Consider the following 18,699-nt stretch of genomic DNA (forward strand, 5'->3'; position numbering starts at 1 on the left):
AATTGGACTGGAAGAATGTGAGGTATATATTGTATCATGATTCTTGATTCCTTCTTCAAGTTGTCCACAAAAAGCTCCAACTGTTGTGCATTGACACTACCACGATAGTGTACCACATGATTAACACTGTCTCTGGACATGAAGAGTATGTATGTATGTATGTATGTATGTATGTATGTATGTATGTATATATATATATATATATATATATATATATATATATATATATATATATATATATATATATATATATATATAATCTTATCTTGTATGTATATACCTTGACAGACTACGAGTACGACTGAAACATATCACATAACTAACAACTAACAAAGCTGAATCCTCAATAAACTGTTGAAAAATTAAGTAATTCTTGTGTATATCGCTCAACACTTGGTATCATGGGGGTATAATTTGGCCTGAGGGGTATGAATTGGCCTAGGCCATAATATACCCAAGGGGTATAAATTGGCCCAGGCCATAATATACCCGGGTATAATCTAGCCTAGGCCGCTTCAACCCCAGGTATACTCCGGAATGGGGGTATACTATTACCTGTTACACCGGTACGTCGGTAGTTTCCGTCAGTAAGGAATGTACGGAAATTTCCGATGAATCTTGCATCGAGTATAATGCTGTTAATTGCTTGCTTTCATTATTCATGACAATACAGTACAAAATATCTTTTTTTTTTGGACAAAACAGTTGTATGTGTCACAAGTTAATGGTGACAACATAATTCTGTTTATGATCCATTAATGAAATCTTTGACACCTGTCATATGTGCCAACGCGGTGGCCAAATGATTTGTGAAACAGATTGGGCAAATTCAACTTTAATAAAAATTTCGGATTAAAGAAACAAAACAAGAACATCATCATCATCAACAGCAACAACAACAACAACAACAAACCAAAGAAAAACATATGTCATGTTTTAGGTACTTACAAGCGTAGGTCAATGGGTTAAGTATACTTATTTCTTTGTAAGACTTCGATTCATCCTACGATTTTCAGGAGTGCACTTTTTTTCTGTCTGAACTATACATAATTGATGAAGTCAACAAAATATTTTCTCGTTTGCTGAGTAAGCGAATTTAATGTTTACTGACCCTCTCTCATAAGTATCTTGAACAGCTGCTGGCATCCCTCTCAAAGTTTCACTTTATTTTATTATATTAGTATAACTAGAAAATTTTAAGCTTTGGTAACACTTCATATATTTTTTATCCAAAGTTTCTCAAATGTCAGCACTATATCTTTATCAGTATCAGCTATAGTGTAAGCTTAATCACCACACTGTCTTTGAAGCTTTTCGATTGCAATTTATACAACAATTAACGTGCACATAGCAAATTCATTTACTGCAAGGTTCTGTCCATTCAGTTATAGGGGTGGGGGAAGGGATGAGATTTACTTTTGAGCTAAAATATATGTAAAATTTTATCTCAAGATAATTAATATTTTCCCATATAATATCATGGATGTAATAGGGTGTTATTTGCTATAAATCAGAGCAAGATAATGTTTCCAATTATTGAAATACGGCAGTGAACAAAAAGTGTCTGGCACCTGCCGCAGAACTTTGGATTGTTGTTCCCTAGTATAATTGCTGTTAACGTATTGCGGTACGTTGAGAAAAAGCGCAGTATACCGTGGTACATTTACAAAGTCAAATATATACTCATTTAATCTATTAACAATGATGATTAGGCTAATGATAGTTATCATAATTCAGTATCATAGATATTAATATAATGATAATTATAATGATTCTCAAAGATCCAGTCATCATCAACAGATAATAATAATAATAATAATAATAATAATAAAATGATGCGAAACCCGTTTTTCAAGGCTGAATTTATTTCTAAGTGTAATGAATGGAAGCATGTGTGGCCATCTAACTACAATATTTTTTAAAAAAATATATTAAAATTAAGTTCCATTGGAAATTAATTCGTGATCTGATCCCTGTAGGGGTGTGGGTAGTGTGTGTGCGTGTGTCCGTGAAAACTTTGCGTATTACTGCATTCCTTTCAAGGGCCCCGAGTGGTCTAGAGCACTCTCCGTTACGGATCACTGCCATCTCACCTCTATCTGTGTGGGTTCGAGTCTCGGATTCGGCCAATGTGGGTATGTGAGAAAGCTTGCCAGTAGCTTCTCGTGGGTCGGCGGTTCTCTCTGGGGTTTTCCCGCTTTCTTCCTCCGCTTTAATACTGGCCGCCATGTATAGCCTATCGTGTGCTGAAAAATGGCGTTAAACCCCACAACAACAACAACAACAGCATTCCTTTCAGTGTCAGTTGATTGATGAAAAATTAAAGTACAGAACATACACTATTGTCAATTGTCACGCTTTGAACATGAACGTGAGACTGAAGTTGAGTTTTAAAAGACTCTCTATTGACCATGAATTTTCATCACTAATGTCCATTAGTCAGTTATATTTGTACAGTGGAACAATTTCCTGATATGTATAAAATTTACCATACTGGCTGAGTTTGGTTTTGGTCACCGCGTTAATCACACCCCCCCCCCCACACCTTTTCTGAGTTACATTTTCCGCAAGAATGTAACAGCAAGGTGAAATGATATTTTCCCAACTCCGAAATTTACGGCATTGTTGTCTGTATTAAACACATGGAGCTTAGTATTTCCTGTATCAGCTAAGAACAAATTCAGTTTTCTTATTTCATCTCGGATCATTCGGATCTTTCCTTATATGAGATTTATGAATGTAATACACTTTAGTTTTTGTCACACAGAATCTAACACTGATCGTAAGTTATGTTGCATAGTGCTTTTGTCAATGGCCTAATTTCCATTCTAATTGACAATTCTCTGTGCCAAGAAGTGGACAGGTTACCTCCCCTCGACCAGTACGTGCAAATAAAAAAAAAAAGAAACAATGGTAATGATGCTTTGAAAGATTGAATATATCATGAATTTCCAGTTACATCATTTGTTCGGAGTCTCTGGTATTAGTCATACATAGGAGTCTCTCGTGTTAGTCATACATAGTAACTTCTCTGGTGTTAGTTATACATAGGAGTCTTTGGTGTTAGTCATACATATGAACTTCTTTGATGTTAGTTATACAAATGAGTCTCCGGCGTTTGTCATGCATAGGAGTCTCTGGTGTTAGTTATACATAGGAGTCTATGGTGTTAGTCATACATAGGAGTCTATGGCGTTAGTCATACATTGGAGTCTATGGTGTTAGCCATACAAAGGAGTCTATAGCGTTAGTCATACATAGGAACTTCTATGGCGTTAGTCATACACAGGAGTCTATGGTGTTAGTCATACATAGTAGTCTCTGGTTTTAGTCATACATACGAGTCTCCGGCGTTAGTCATGCATTGGAGTCTATGGTGCTAGTTATACATATGAATCTATGGCGTTAGTCATACATAGGAGTCTACGGCTTTAGTCATACATAGAAGTATATGGCGTTAGTCATACATATGTGTCTATGGCGTTAGTCATACATAGGAGTCTCCGGCGTTAGTCATACATAGGAGTCTCCGACGTTAGTCACACATAGGAGTCTCCGGCGTTAGTCATACATAGGAGTCTCTGGCGTTCGTCATACATAGGCGTCTCCGGCGTTAGTCATACATAGGAGTCTATGGTGTTAGTCATACATAGGAGTCTATGGCGCTAGTCATACATAGGAACTTCTATGGCAGCAAAACTTCCTCAGCACTATGGTCTGAACCTGTTTAGTTTTGTTTGCGAGATTGTTTTTGCAACGAGACTAGACTTTTCGTCAAACAGTCTTTTATATGGTGTTTTCATGACATAATTATCTACATTTTCGTACTTGTTACATCCCCCTTTAAAAGAAATATACCCTGGTTTGAAATGAAAGAGTCTGCTACAAAAACAACCTTTTGGTCTTCATCTTTACTTTTGTCATTTGTTGGATACCTTTTTATGACTGTAGTTGGTGGTTTGAGTTTCAAATTATGACTGTTTTTGTATTAAAATTATTGTCTGCATTGTTTACTCTTTTACGTTGGATCTAGAGGAGTTAGTCTCACCTTACAGTTTGTTAAGGTGTACTGTTGGCCTTTCATTGCAGACCCCTACATTCATTATAGATCATGTGACACGTGAAGCAAAGTAAAATCACCAACATGTCTTAATATGATTTGAGAAAACAAACTGTCTAATTAAAACCATATAAACCATATCATCATCTTTGTGTAGTGCATACTTGGTGTCAAATGCTGTCAGTATGCAAGGAATGTAAAAATAGATAATCGGTTTAGTCATCGGACCACTAATTATTTTCCAGCCAGAGAACCAGTCTACAGGTGGAGAAAAAAATGGAGTACTAAATATTTTTAGATGCACCTATGGCCAATTAATGGATTTAAATTTTCTCCCATTTTACACTTCATGAACATAATTCTATATACTATAGCTGACAACAAAATCTTTACGTATATTTTGATATCCTGTATTTAATATTCTACTGACAAATAACACATCGTGCAAGGCTACGATATTAGGTAAAGACCGGACGGGGGTGGTGGTGGTGGTGGGGGGAGAGTCATTCTGTTTGGCAGCACGAGGCTCAAAGGAAATGCTGAGAAACACTCGTTTTCCAAGCCTGAAATTTTTTCTCTTTAAAACTCCAATGAATGGAATGTGTGGCTCGTATGCCAATCTAATTCATAATTTGTTTTATTTTGAATATCTTGACATTAATAGTGAGATACATGTCAGTGAAACCATTCGTTTTGTTGTGACCATATTGGGGGTGGGGTGGGTGAGACTTTTAATTTGATAAAAACCTATGTCGGTCTGGATGAGTAGTTATAGCAAAATATCAAGATGGCCATAATGGCGGCCATAGCGGATGTCGAGTCGGCATTATTTTAATTTATTGGCATCTACAGACTGATACAAATCTTTTGCGGAAAATCGCACGTCAATATTACCATCTGTTCAGGAGGAGTAGAAACAACACGAGCGCATATCCAAAAAGTTAAATTGTTCTTTTAAAAACGTTAACAGTTAGTAAGTTGTTATACACAAGTGCCGTCATTGGTACATTATATTTTCTCCCGGTGTAGTAGTCATCTGTGTAAGCTCAGCATACCATGGTCGATTATAAAAATTATTGACCAACAGGTCTCAAAGACTTTGACCTTTGGTCAAGATATACAATTTAGAACAAAACGTATTGTGCAGAAACTGTTATTTTCTAATCAGACTTCTGACCTTTTAGACTCAAAATGAACGGGTTTCCTTATCATACCACGTGTAAGCATTCTTCAAAAGGTGCTCAATGAACTTAATATATAGTAACATTTGTTGTTCAAACCATATATCTGAGTCGAAATTACCTTGACCTTTCGAGTCTAAATCATAATCAAACCCACGTATCTTCTTTAGCTCTCAGTAACATTGACCTTTAGCATTTTAAATCCAAAATCAATAGGCCCGTCCACAAATATAAGATGTCGAAATATTTTAATTTTGGTGCAAGAAACTAGTTTTCATATTTCAGCTACAGAAATCGATACGTATCTTCCATATTAAAAATGCAGGCCATGCTGAAAATTTGGTCTAGGCTTGTGATGCATAAATAATCTTATTTTGCGGATTTTGTTTTCTTCCTCTTTTACTGTCAATAAATTATTTTTTAAAAAAATTATTTAAAATAAAAACAATTCACCTCTTTGCTAGCCAAGGCTTGACAATCCATTCAACTCCAAATTAACACCTGACATAATTTGCAAAGCGAAACGTTGTTTTCAATAAGTGCCCTTATGTGGTTAAATAAATAACTGTCCGTTGTAAGCTGGTTCAATTGGACAACGAGAGAAAGAGAGAGAGAGAGAGAGAGAGAGGGTTACACATGCTGGGTATTATATACGATAACTTCCATGTTTAACTACATGCCTTGATTCGAAGAACTGATTGAAATGAAACAAGAATCATTGTCTGCAAAGGCTGCGACGATCTTTCCCAACTATTTTCAGGCATAAATAGAATAACTAACTTGATTGAATCATTTTCTTTTAGCTGTGTCCAGTTATACAGCGTAGTAATATATACTGTAGTGGCTAGCTACACATGCCAAGACCAATGCAAAACGACGAGTAGCAAATTTTTTTTTCCATGGTTGCGAAGTAAATTTAATTTTTTAGTTCTTATATTAAAGGAGATGAGTATAAGTGAAGTGAAGAATAGTCTCATTAACCCAAACTATCATGTGACTATCAGATTTCCGTCATACGAGGGACTTGTGCAATGGTTCATTAATCGTTTAATGGAAGGGGCTTTGGCCAAACTTTATACAACCGAAACTACAGTTTTTGCTATATCAAAACTCGAATAGACTCAAATTCAAGATAAAATTGTACAGTGTACTTTAAATAATATTAATAAATTATTTTTTTAAAGATACGCTGGTGCAAGTTGTCTAATTCTGCCAATGACCTATCAACATGTATGAAAAATATGACGTCATCTCATCATCACAATGACTTAAAATGTCACCAGGTCCAATCATCTAATTAAAGCCTTTCTCGTGTATTTTGGTAAGCTTCAGTGTGGCGTTACAAGCCAACTTTAATTTTTTTTTCGTACCATCCTCTGGTGGAGATCTCATGGAGGAACGTGAGAGGTCCGATTGATTTAGACTAAGGAAAGAAGGGTTTATATATAAAGACCTGCTACTAACTTAGACACAGATTCCAAATGGTAAATATACAATTTGATCCAGTCCGTTAGAGCGTGCAATTAGTGCGGACTAGAAAGTTTGATTTGTCTCCCTTGCTCACACTATTCAACAGCTCAAAACATAAGTGCTATAATTGCTCACAATATGAATTTTATTTAGGTCTGAAATATCATCCCTGTGGCATGTTTAATTCTTTTCCTTTTATTTTTATCAGGGGAATTATAATATAGGTTATCTCCCTTTGTCCAGATACTATTTATATACAGATAAATATTGTGGACAATGGTCACAAATAGTGATATCTCGATAATCATAATGAATTGTTCAGATTTAGGATAACAACTCAAAAGGTGTTTTCATTTTTATACAGCAGTAACCAGTAATGTTATTTGATACTAAGGTCGTGTCAGCGCTCTGTGGTTTAATTCCCACGAGACGTTCCACAATGTAAATCTAAATGACCAAACAGCTGAAATGCATTTAAGCTTCACTTTCAGAAATATGGTCTTCTGAATTATAATTTTTAAGAAGCAAGTCTAAGACTTACAATTTGTCAATTAAAATTACAGAAGAATTGAAATTGTTTAGTAAGTCTGAGGAGTGTGTGCTTGTTTGTTTTTGGATTTTTAACGTACGTTTAACTGTTTGAATCCTATACCTACGATGTCTGCAGTATGACAGTTTATAGTGATGCCTAACACTGGGGCATCATGCCGCAGACATGTAGCATCATGTCCCACCCAGTCACATTATCCTGACACCAGGCCGAACATTCCTAATACTAACCTCTTAATGCTGAGTTCCGGGCGAGGCAGCTGCAAAGTGCCATTTTTAAAAGTCTTTGGTACAACTCGGCCGGAGTTCGAACCCGCGACCTCCCACATCCAAGGAGGACACTCTAACCACTTAGACCACCGGAGCGGTCAGAAAATCTGAGGGTAAAACTGGCAAAAATTTGGAACATAAAGGCATCGTATTACAGAAAGAAACAGCTTCTTTTGATTTGTGACCCAAATTAAAAGTATTACATCCGTTATGTACAATGTTAGGAAGATCGCGGACATTGGGGGAAATGTATTTTTACATTTTAAATTCTTGAGACTCTTCAAACAGAAAATAAAGAGAAGAAAACAGATCAATACTGCAATATTGTTTTGAATTTTCTTGTTAAAATATATCCAAATGAATATTAAAATTTAGTCCGCACTTTTAAAACAGACCGAATCTTACACGGCTACGTACATGTACATATTGAATGCTGAAAAATATCTTTAATAAAACGCCAGATGCCCAGTTCTCTTTATTAAGTATAATTAAATAAAAACAGTGTTATAAAATTCTGTTAATAAAAGAGGATATATAATAAATACAAAAGGCATACGTGTTTTGTTCCGAGTCGGGGGTAGGAACTCGTTTAATACGAGGCAGGAACATAGTCTCGGCGTGACGGTTTCGACATTCCTACGATTTATTGATTTCGTTCTTCCGCCGCTCTGAACAAAACACATATGTAGTTTTGTCCATTTATTGTATGAATGCAATTTATTGAGAAGTTTCTGGACACAACTATTCTGCTGGATAAGAGCCAAATATACACACACTGTTGCATTTGAACTTTACAAGAGTCTACGTAATTTGATCTGTACAGGAGTCTACGTAATTTGATCTGTACAAGAGTCAACGTAATTTGATATGTACAAGAGTCTACGTAATTTGATCTGCACAGGAATCTACGTAATTTGATCTGCACAAGTCTACATAATTTGAACTATACAAGAGTCAAAGTAATTTGATCTGTACAGGAATCTACGTAATTTGATCTGCACAAATCTACGTAATTTGAACTGTACAAGAGTCTACATAATTTGATCTGCACAAGAGTCTAAGTAATTTGATCTGCACATGAGTCTACATAATTTGATCTGTACAGAAATCTATGTAATTTATTCTGCACAAGGTTGCATAATTTGAACAGTACTAGAGTCTACGTAATTTGATCTGCACAAGAGTCTACGTAATTTGATCTGCACAAGAGTCTATATAAGTTGAACTGTACAGAATTATATGTAATTTGATCTGCAGAGGAGTCTACATAATTTGAACTGTATTGGATTCTACTTAATACTGGATATGGAAAAGCATAACAAGTCAGATGAATTTTTTTAGATATGATTTTATTATTAGAAAATATTCTCCATGTATACTGGGGTTGTGTGCAAACATGTGGTCAGCTATCAGTTTAAGGATGTAGGCCAAACATGTTTAAAGGTAAAATGGTGGGGGGGGGGGCAAGTGCACCCACTCCGCCCCTATGTGCGGGCACCCATGATGTATACAAGTGTCAGATTGACTATACAATGCTTAAGATATAACTATTTAGAAAAGAAATAGTATACAGACATTAGACATATATTTATGGCATACATAAACAGTGCATAAAACTGAGCAAGATATTGGAAGCACATAAAAATGTAGAAATATTATATCCTACCTCCTCCCTCACGTGCATACCTATATAACATTTTGACCATCTGCTAGTTTCTTAAAAAGCAAAAACAACACAATTTATCCAATTTTTTGTTTGTTACGTACTTAAATTATTTATTATCGAACCATGACTGCACATGCGCAAGTGAGTAGAGAAGATATTTATACACGCATTATTGGTTCTTCTTTCCGTTTCCTTTATCATAGGGCTTTCTATACATTCTATGTACTTGCTCCATAAAGAATATATAGTACTAATATACAAAGGAATGCATGCTTTAAGTAATGATATCAACTGTATGGTAGCATGTTGGATGGTTCCCTGACCTGCAGCTAACTATGCACGTGTAATCCAACTCACTTCAACCCTGAACAAACATACAGAACATCTAATGCTTCAGAATATTTAGCTGATTACATTCTTTGTGGTACATAGCAAAATATTTAGCTGATGACATTTTATATGTACATAGTAAGATATTTAGCTGATGACATTTTCTTTCTGGTAGCAAGATATTTAACTGATGACATTTTATATAGTACATTGCAAGATATTTAGGTGATGACATTTTATATGTACATAGTAAGATATTTAGCTGATGACATCTTTATCTGGTAGTAAGATATTTAACTGATGACATTTTATATAGTACATAGTAAGATATTTAGCAGATGACATTTTATATGGTACATTGCAAGATATTTAGCTGATGACATTTTATATGTACATAGTAAGATATTTAGCTGATGACATTTTCTTTCTGGTAGCAGGATATTTAACTGATGACATTTTATATAGTACATTGCAAGATATTTAGCTGATGGCATTTTATATGTACATAGTAAGATATTTAGCTGATGACATCTTTATCTGGTAGTAAGATATTTAACTGATGACATTTTATATAGTACATAGTAAGATATTTAGCAGATGACATTTTATATGGTACATTGCAAGATATTTAGCTGATGACATTTTATATGTACATAGTAAGATATTTAGCTGATGACATTTTCCTTCTGGTAGCAGGATATTTAACTGATGACATTTTATATAGTACATTGCAAGATATTTAGCTGATGGCATTTTATATGTACATAGTAAGATATTTAGCTGATGACATTTTCTTTCTGGTAGTAAGATATTTAACTGATGACATTTTATATAGTACATTGCAAGATATTTAGGTGATGACATTGTATATGGTACATAGTAAGATATTTAGCTGATGACATTTTTATCTGGAACAATGCAAGATATTTAGCTGATGACATTTTATATAGTACATAGCAAGATATTTAGCTGATGACATTTTTATCTGGAACAATGCAAGATATTTAGCTGATGACATTTTATATGTACATAGTAAGATATTTAGCTGATGACATTTTATATGTACATAGTAAGATATTTAGCTGATGGCATTTTATTTGATACATTGAAATATATTTAGTTGATGACATTTTTATTTGGTACATTGCAAGATAGTTTAGCTGATGACATTTTTTATGATACATATTAACATATTTAGCTGATAGCATTTTACATTGTATATTGCAAGATATTACATCAGTTATTTCATTCTGTTATCAACCAGTTTACTTAATAACATTTTGTATGTGACGTATTTCCAAAAGGGATAATATCAAATGTGTTGGACAATGCTATTTCTATTATGTGGTCCGTTGGAGAGAGGAAGCCTGAAATGACACGAAAAGTTAGTAAGTAAGCAATATATAAATAAATTAAAAAAGTAGGTAAGTACAGCAAACGAAACCTGACACAAAATGCGCTTATGGTTCATTTTAATTTACATGTAGTGAACAAGGGAGCTATAATAAACAGGGTAGTGCACTATACTGTACAAACGGCGCACAAAGCGAAACAGGCTGTGACCAGAAACATTTTGATAGATATAACTTGAGACGCCACATAAAAAGCTCTACCTCAGAAGCCTCTGGTTAGACATTAGCAAAGACGCCACATAACAAGCTGTACATCACAAGCCTCCGGATAGACATAACTTGAAACACCACATAATATGTACCCCAGAAACGTCTGATTGGACATAACCTAAGACGCCACATAACAGCATAAATGTATACTGCAATAAAAACATTTGGAATTACTGAACTATAGCGGATTTCTCTTTTTTTTGTGGGGCCTTGATTAGTAATTTTAAATTCAATTCCAGAGTAACAAAAATGAAAATCTGCGACTTACTTGTACTCTGTTTTACTTTGTGGTGTCTGCTTGTCATACTTATCCCTAAATGTTTATTTTCTCAATAAAACTATGACCCTTCTTAAATTTAATTATTATTAATTATTTAAAAGTAGTTCCATATATATCCATTTGTTTTCCTTGGTAAAAGATTAGAAACGATGGATGGCAGATTCATTTAGCAAACTTGGCTGGAAAAAATTGAAGAGAGAGATAGAGAGAGAGAGAGGTATTCGAGCTAATCAGCAGCTTGAATACCTTCCCCCTCCCCCTCTCTCTCGTTTAATGACATGCCATAAAACAGTGTTTAAATGCCACTCTCGTTTAATGACATACCATAAAAGAGTGTTTAAATGCCACTCAGCAGTTTAATGATATACCATAAACAGTGTTTAAATGCCATTCAGCAGTTTAATGACATACCATAAAACAGTGTTTAAATGCCACTCTCGTTTAATGGCATACCATAAAACAGTGTTTAAATGCCTCTCTCGTTTAATGACATACCATAAAACGGTGTTTAAATGCTACTCAGCAGTTTAATGACATACCATAAAACAGTGTTTAAATACCTCAGCAGTTTAATGACATAACATAAAACAGTGTTTAAATGCCACTCAGCAGTTTAATGACATACCATAAAACAGTGTTTAAATGCCACTCAGTAGTTAATAACTCAGTTAAACTCTGTTTCGGACCTTTGTGTGGCTATATAAACTCAATTTTGATTTCGGTAGTTTGAAAAGAAATAGCCATGCTTATGCTTTTTAATATATATTTTTAAATTCTTATAAATTAGGTGTTTGTCAGTTTTGATTCTTAAAGTCATTTTGGTTTAAATATCGAACACATATAAAAGTCAATAATAATAGACCTCGTACTGATGTCCATCAGATCTCGGTTGTGTCGAAGATCTCATGTGTGTTGAAGATCTCGGTTATGTTGAAGATCTCGATGTTTATCAGAAAGACCCGCATAATTTGTGAATCTGACGTTCAATGTCGTATGACAAATTTGCCATCCAATTCTAACAATTACCTGCTAGAAATTATCATTATAAATTCATTTTGATGTTATATTATAAGTGGTCTACATAGTAGAGCTGACCTATTATTTTAGTATACTTGGATTTATCAGAAGAGAAGAGAGCAATAAATTGTTTTTATATTTCAACTAAGACGACATCGTGGCTTCTGTGCAAAATGTGTAAATAGACATAAATGTAAATGTTGCAAGGCGCAGTCGCAAGAGGTATATGAAAGCAATAATGACCTCTTTAACTTTTCGAATATTAAGTCACACAAATGTTCAAAAGCAGCCAAACACGGTTGCAATAAAAATTCAGGGGAAATGGCAAAAATTGGAAAAAGAATTGTTTATTCGTTTTTTAACGGCACTTTCTATACATCATACACTGTATCATGGCGAGGAATGGGAGCTAAGGCCATTTTCCAGGGACATATAGAGCAGCTTACCTTTGCCGGCTTGGACGTGTAGAGAGTTCATAACCCTTGGATTATGAGTTCGATGTTCTACCAACTCGAACGTCCGTTTATTATACTAAATGACCAGGAAAGTAGTACAAAATGTCATTTTAAGTTTATAAACATACCTGTCTATCATTAAAGGTCAATTAAAGTAGCGTCAGGTGATAGAAGTCGCAGTCAATTCCATTTCAAGAGCTATCAGGCAACATTATATACATATGAACTACATTAATCAAATTAGTAGATTTTTATTCAGTTCATAACTGTTTAAGGAAAATTAATCTTGGAACTCTCATTTACGGCGGAATCTCAGCACTGAACCAAATAATGAAAGTGCTAGTCGGCAGGTAACTACAAGCGCGCAATCGGAACATCACCGAGCTTCTTCGTTAATGTCGTAGAAAACCACTGAAGTAACTGTAGGAATGGACATACCTTTTATGGGTTTTGGTGATTCACCTCTAGCGGAGTAGTGCACAATAGATGCGATGAGAAAGGTTTACGATGCCACAATATTGACCATGTCTCCTTCCGCCGCTAAATTTGTATCATGCATTCAAATTGGGTTTCGAAGGAGTTTTCATTGACGTCGAATTTGGTCTGATTGCCTAATTTTTAAAAATTTGTTAAGCCTGGAAAGTTGGTATTGCACATAGTAAAGATTGCAATGGCTCATGAAACCACACCAATGACCACATCTCTCTTTGTGTACATGTAAAAAAGTCGCGTATGAATCTGCAAGAACAAGACGATGGTTGAAGATCTGCCAATCACAGAAATTATCATAGCTTAAAATGACTGAATACATTTTTAACAAAAAAGATATCTAACAGTACTATTGACAAACAGAGAAGAACATAGACAAAGAGTGACAAATGGCTATGGAAAGGAAAATTTGGGGAGACATGCACTTTTGAAAAGAAAGAAAGGACGAGAGAGAGAGAGAGAGAGAGAGAGAGAGAGACCTTCTAGTTGTGCATCGGCCAGTCGGAGTTACCACCGGTGGAGTAGATTCCGCGAAAGTAATGGATACAGGGTTTGGCTTGCCCGATGCCGTTAGATCCGAATTGACTGAATATATCCAACATCCCAGCTTCAGTGTGATTTCCCTTGGAACATGTGACGGGAAAGAATGATGTTCCGCAAATGCTAACCTTCAATAAAAGAAGTTATTTATAAACACACCAACACAATGTCTTATTTTAGACAAAAGGGGAACGCATTTGCTGGACATGGTAATTAATGGGAATTTTGTTTGCAATTCAGTTAAGATATTTGTGTTTCAGAAGATCACTGTGCAAATGTTGCCATATTTACACTGATATTAATCGAACACGAGTATCGTGCATTGTACAATTACACAATGAATATGCACGTGTTGCAATGTTTATATTGACAGTATTCGAACACCAATATTGTCTATTGAGAATATTCACAATGAATTTATATGTGGATGAATAGTAATTACCAATATTGGTCTTTGAATATACGAGCACCAATATGTGAACAATTTTAATCTTGCATATTTATATGTAAACTCACTGCCATTAGGGCTCGAAAAGCGTGACGTATTACAATCTCTCACCTTGTTTGTATATACGGTCGTGAAGATAGGCTTGCTTATGTTTACGGCATAACTGTAATGTGCAGAGTTCATCCTGTCGGCAATATCGGGGAAGATGATGGCTCCAACCTGAAGTATAAATGACCAATTAATGAACAAGACTATAAAGGGTCATTATTGACATATGGTCTTTACATAAAGTTACTATTAAAATTTTTATTTTATATTTTTCCTCAATGTTGTTGTAAATACAGACGAAAAGGCTAATTATTGTCACGTATTTATGCGTAGGTAATACTATTTATTTATATTGAATTAGTATATTTGAACTTAGCATTGATGAAAGAGAGACTATATTGTTTTACAGTATACATATACACAAGTATTGTATCTCTGGTCAGTGAAAATTGTTGAAGGGTCCGGGCAGTATGTCGGGAATGTTAGCAATTGTTCGGCTTCATAGTATGCACTACTCGACACATGGAACCGGTTATCACACAATCATTGCATGCATGACTCTGTGAGGCATATTTTGAAGCCACAGAAAAAAAAAAAACCATAACACGAGCGAGTAGTTGTCCTCATAATTTTTATGTGCACCTAAGCAAATACTACATAGAAATGTGTACAACCAGCGATCGTGGAGTGCCTGGTTCCGTCCACAGAGCAAATCAATATTATAAAACGTTAAACACAAAGAACAAAAGTACTTTATTCATTATCACCAATCAGGCAAGGCTTTCACTGATGTGCAGATAATAAATCCATTATTCCAACACACCTGCGAATGTTACATACTTCCTGATTGGCCGATGGTGAAAACCATTGTAACTGTAAAAACCACGATATACTTTAGAAAATTGAGACCTGATTGTGACGTCACGTCCTTCCATATGTCGGTGTACCAAAGAAAGTTATTTTTCCGTCTTATTTCGACACTGGTTTAAAAAGTCTGTTGAAACTATGATAAAGAGTCTTGTACTTCACGATTTCAGGACGTTGTATTGTCGCCTTTTTTTACCAGCTTGGTTCATACGTAGCAGGAAAATACTGCAGTAGTAAACTTACTAATAACGCCCTCAAATAAAAGAATGTTGTACCCCATATTATAGAACCAGAACGTCCATTTCAAAATGATAATGTACCTGTCCACCCTCGACAACCTGCTTTTCAAATCTATTAATCTCGGATTATCACCTCCAATTTATGTCTCATGCATGTATCCGCCACTTTTACTGACCATTGTAAGTCATTACTAACGTCAGATTCTGAATTTAAGATGTGAAATAGAGGGCCTTCAGTGGCGAATCCAAAAATATTGTCTAGGGTTTGGTATGGGGGTGGAAACATATAGGCAAGTACTTTGCGCGACTGAACCCCATTTGGGCCTAGGGGGAGAAATCCCCGGAAGAACCTGTATTTGAAGCGTTTCCAGGGAATAATTGTAACCGTTTAACTGTAAAGAAAACATTCAGGAACGTTCCGATTGTTTTGCGATCATTGTTTTGGGGATTTGGTTTGTTTGTTGTTTGTTTGTTTCTTGCTTTTTTGGGGTGGGGTGGTGGTGCGTGTGAGGAAGGCGCCGCCTGCTCTCCTTTGCTGGATCTGCCCGACCTTGAGTGTATAAAACGATAGATATTGCAAGAGCATATCTCACGTCACCTATAGCATGGGGAGAGAACTACAACGCTCACTAACAACCACATTGGCATGCAAGATGGTAGAGTACGTAGTAAGTGATCTTACCTGTTATATTTTTATTGATAGAGCAAACATTATCAAAATTTTAAAGTTTACATAAAAAAGTAACACTGCCAATTTAAATTTAACTTCATCGTCAAGTCCCCTAATTCTCATTTAATAAACATTTAATTTCACAAGCATGCAATCGGGATGACGTCCTTCAAGATTCTATTAAAGGATACACTTTAAAGACCTGGAAATCACACACACAGACACACAGACACAGACAGACAGACACTGACAAACAGACGGACACACACACACACACACACACACACATACACACATATATATATGGTCTTTACATATATATGAGGTTTGGTGCTTCTTTCGTAAATATATACCTAATTAAATAAAAAGAACTAAAAGCCAAAGTGTACTTGCATACCTGGACATCTACGCTGTTAAATATATCAATCATATGAACGACTGCATCAGCTGTTTTTCCATTAAACGTAATGGGATCTTGTACGTCATTGCAGAGTCCCCAGTGCCATCCAACAGAGTAGTGAGTCAGAAGTGTTCCATTTAGTTGCAGAGCGGCTTCAGTCTTGATTGTGTTAAGGTTGCTGAGGTAGGTGGTTCTCGTGGTGTTATCGCTGCATTTTATGCCGGCATATGCCTCATTGTTGACGGCAACACCGTCTATTCTTTCCAGAGCTGACTCTGATAATGTGAGACAAGATTCTAGCATCTCTTTGCTCCAAATAAAATGATGACAAACTTGGTAGATGATTCGATAATATTTTAGTCTAATTCATATCTCCAATTCAAAATTGGAAGAGGTGGATTAATATAATTGTTTCTATAGGATTGTGTATAATGGGTATCATAGTTATATATCTGTTTACTTTTGATTAGTGAGGTGGTACATGTCTGAATTGTAATGGAAGCAATCAACTTTTAGGAATCGTCAAGAAATTGCATGAAATTCAGCTAGTTTATTTTACAAGCGTTGTCCATTGAGGCCATGCCTTTCTAATGCTTAAAAAAGTATGATCATTTTTTCAGTAAAACGCTACGGTCGAGACCACTTACTCACTTTTTTTTAATATAATACAAAATTAAGGTTAACTTTTTTATATTATTTCATTTAAACTATTTTGCTCTGAGTTCCTCTTGTTCGAAACTTTATATCTGCACTTCGCTTTGTCAACGATAGCAAATAAGGATACAAACAAAAAGAGTGCACTTTACACAATAACAATACTTCTAATATTTAACTTACGGGCACAGTGGTCGTTGTAATAGACTACATATCTCACACGAGTTTTCTCCGTGACCGCCAGATCGCTGTCCGCAAATAAGGCATACAGCTTCAGTCCAGAGATTTTTGTGTGACCATCCGCAACTGTGGTGCGGACGAGATTTATGTCACTTGTTTGGCAATTGTTGTTAAGCCAAGCGGCCTTCAATGCAGTTTTCAGGTCGCTTAAATAGACATATTTAATTTCCGCTCCGGCCACGTTACAGGTATTCCACAGCCAGGTTCTCTTTGCCTCGGTGTTCCAGGAGTGAGTAAAGCATTCTGGGTTACTAGCCGAGTCCCAAGCCAAAAATTTCGCTTCATTGCAGCCGGAGACAGTACTGTCAAAAGAAGTTGTCCATACGTAAGTCGAATACTCGGTGCAGTAGACAAATCCACTTCCCAAAAGTAGGAGACACAATGACAAAAGGATGGATCTAGCAACAACCGCCATTTCTCAACTGGAACCTGAAAAATAAATATTATATTATTATATTTTAGTTTATTTTCTTATGAGCGATTTATGGCACAGCAACCTCCTGACGGTTGTATCGTGCCGAGGTCACACCATTAAATAAATAAATAAATACCGTTACGTGGTTACCGGTCAGGGAAAAAACAGCTAATGCAAGCTACATCAGGTGTTAATGCTCTTATATAATGAAATGACACGCGAAATCGACCAATGGCAATGAATAAGTGTGAGAAAGCTACCAATGGCAATTTTAATTTATCCTGAGAGAAAAATGGGCGGGTTCATATTGATGTTAAAAGATAACCCAGGAGCAGATTGTAAAAGTAGGCGTATTCATATTTTAGAAGCCAATCATTTCGTTTCATTGAATTACACACTACCCTAGGGCTATTAGTACTAAAGGGAATGAGGTAAAGCCAGTCGAATGTGTGTGTGTGTGTGTGTGTGTGTGTGTGTGTGTGTGTTGAGGAAATGGAATTTAAAGTTTATGTATGGTCTCAGTGAATTACGTTTCATTGCATCCAATATTTACTAAGATTTGTCTTGTTCTTAAACTGGAATAAGCGATATTTGCTATATAATTTCTAGTTTATCGAATGCTTTACATCCAATAACAGTTCATAGTGATCAATAACATAAACGTGCTTAGCGTTACGTTTAGCGGCCGATAGACGGTATGGGGAATGCAGACAGAATCGTTTCGTAGATGAATTTCCTTCTTTCGTTTGATGAATATTAAGGTCTGAAAATAATGTATTTTACGATGTG

General features: G+C 35.5%; 1 protein-coding gene across 1 annotated transcript; it reads right to left on the reverse strand.

Annotated features, from left to right (window-relative positions):
* Nucleotides 1-8,549: 8,549 nt before the first annotated feature.
* LOC149784461 (uncharacterized) lies at nucleotides 8,550-17,919 on the reverse strand. Its single transcript, XM_089933275.1, has 5 exons — nucleotides 17,439-17,919; nucleotides 16,599-16,876; nucleotides 14,489-14,596; nucleotides 13,869-14,057; nucleotides 8,550-10,893 (listed from the first exon to the last, which is right to left on the reverse strand). Exons 1-4 carry the CDS (start codon nucleotides 17,908-17,910, stop codon nucleotides 13,872-13,874), a joined length of 1,044 nt encoding a protein of 347 aa, XP_089789401.1. The 5' UTR covers nucleotides 17,911-17,919; the 3' UTR covers nucleotides 8,550-10,893; nucleotides 13,869-13,871.
* Nucleotides 17,920-18,699: the final 780 nt, after the last annotated feature.

This window comes from Sinohyriopsis cumingii, chromosome 14 (genome assembly GCF_028554795.1).
Source record: "Sinohyriopsis cumingii isolate HCF-2022 chromosome 14, ASM2855479v2, whole genome shotgun sequence".
In the NCBI taxonomy this organism is placed as follows: Eukaryota; Metazoa; Mollusca; class Bivalvia; order Unionida; family Unionidae; genus Sinohyriopsis; species Sinohyriopsis cumingii.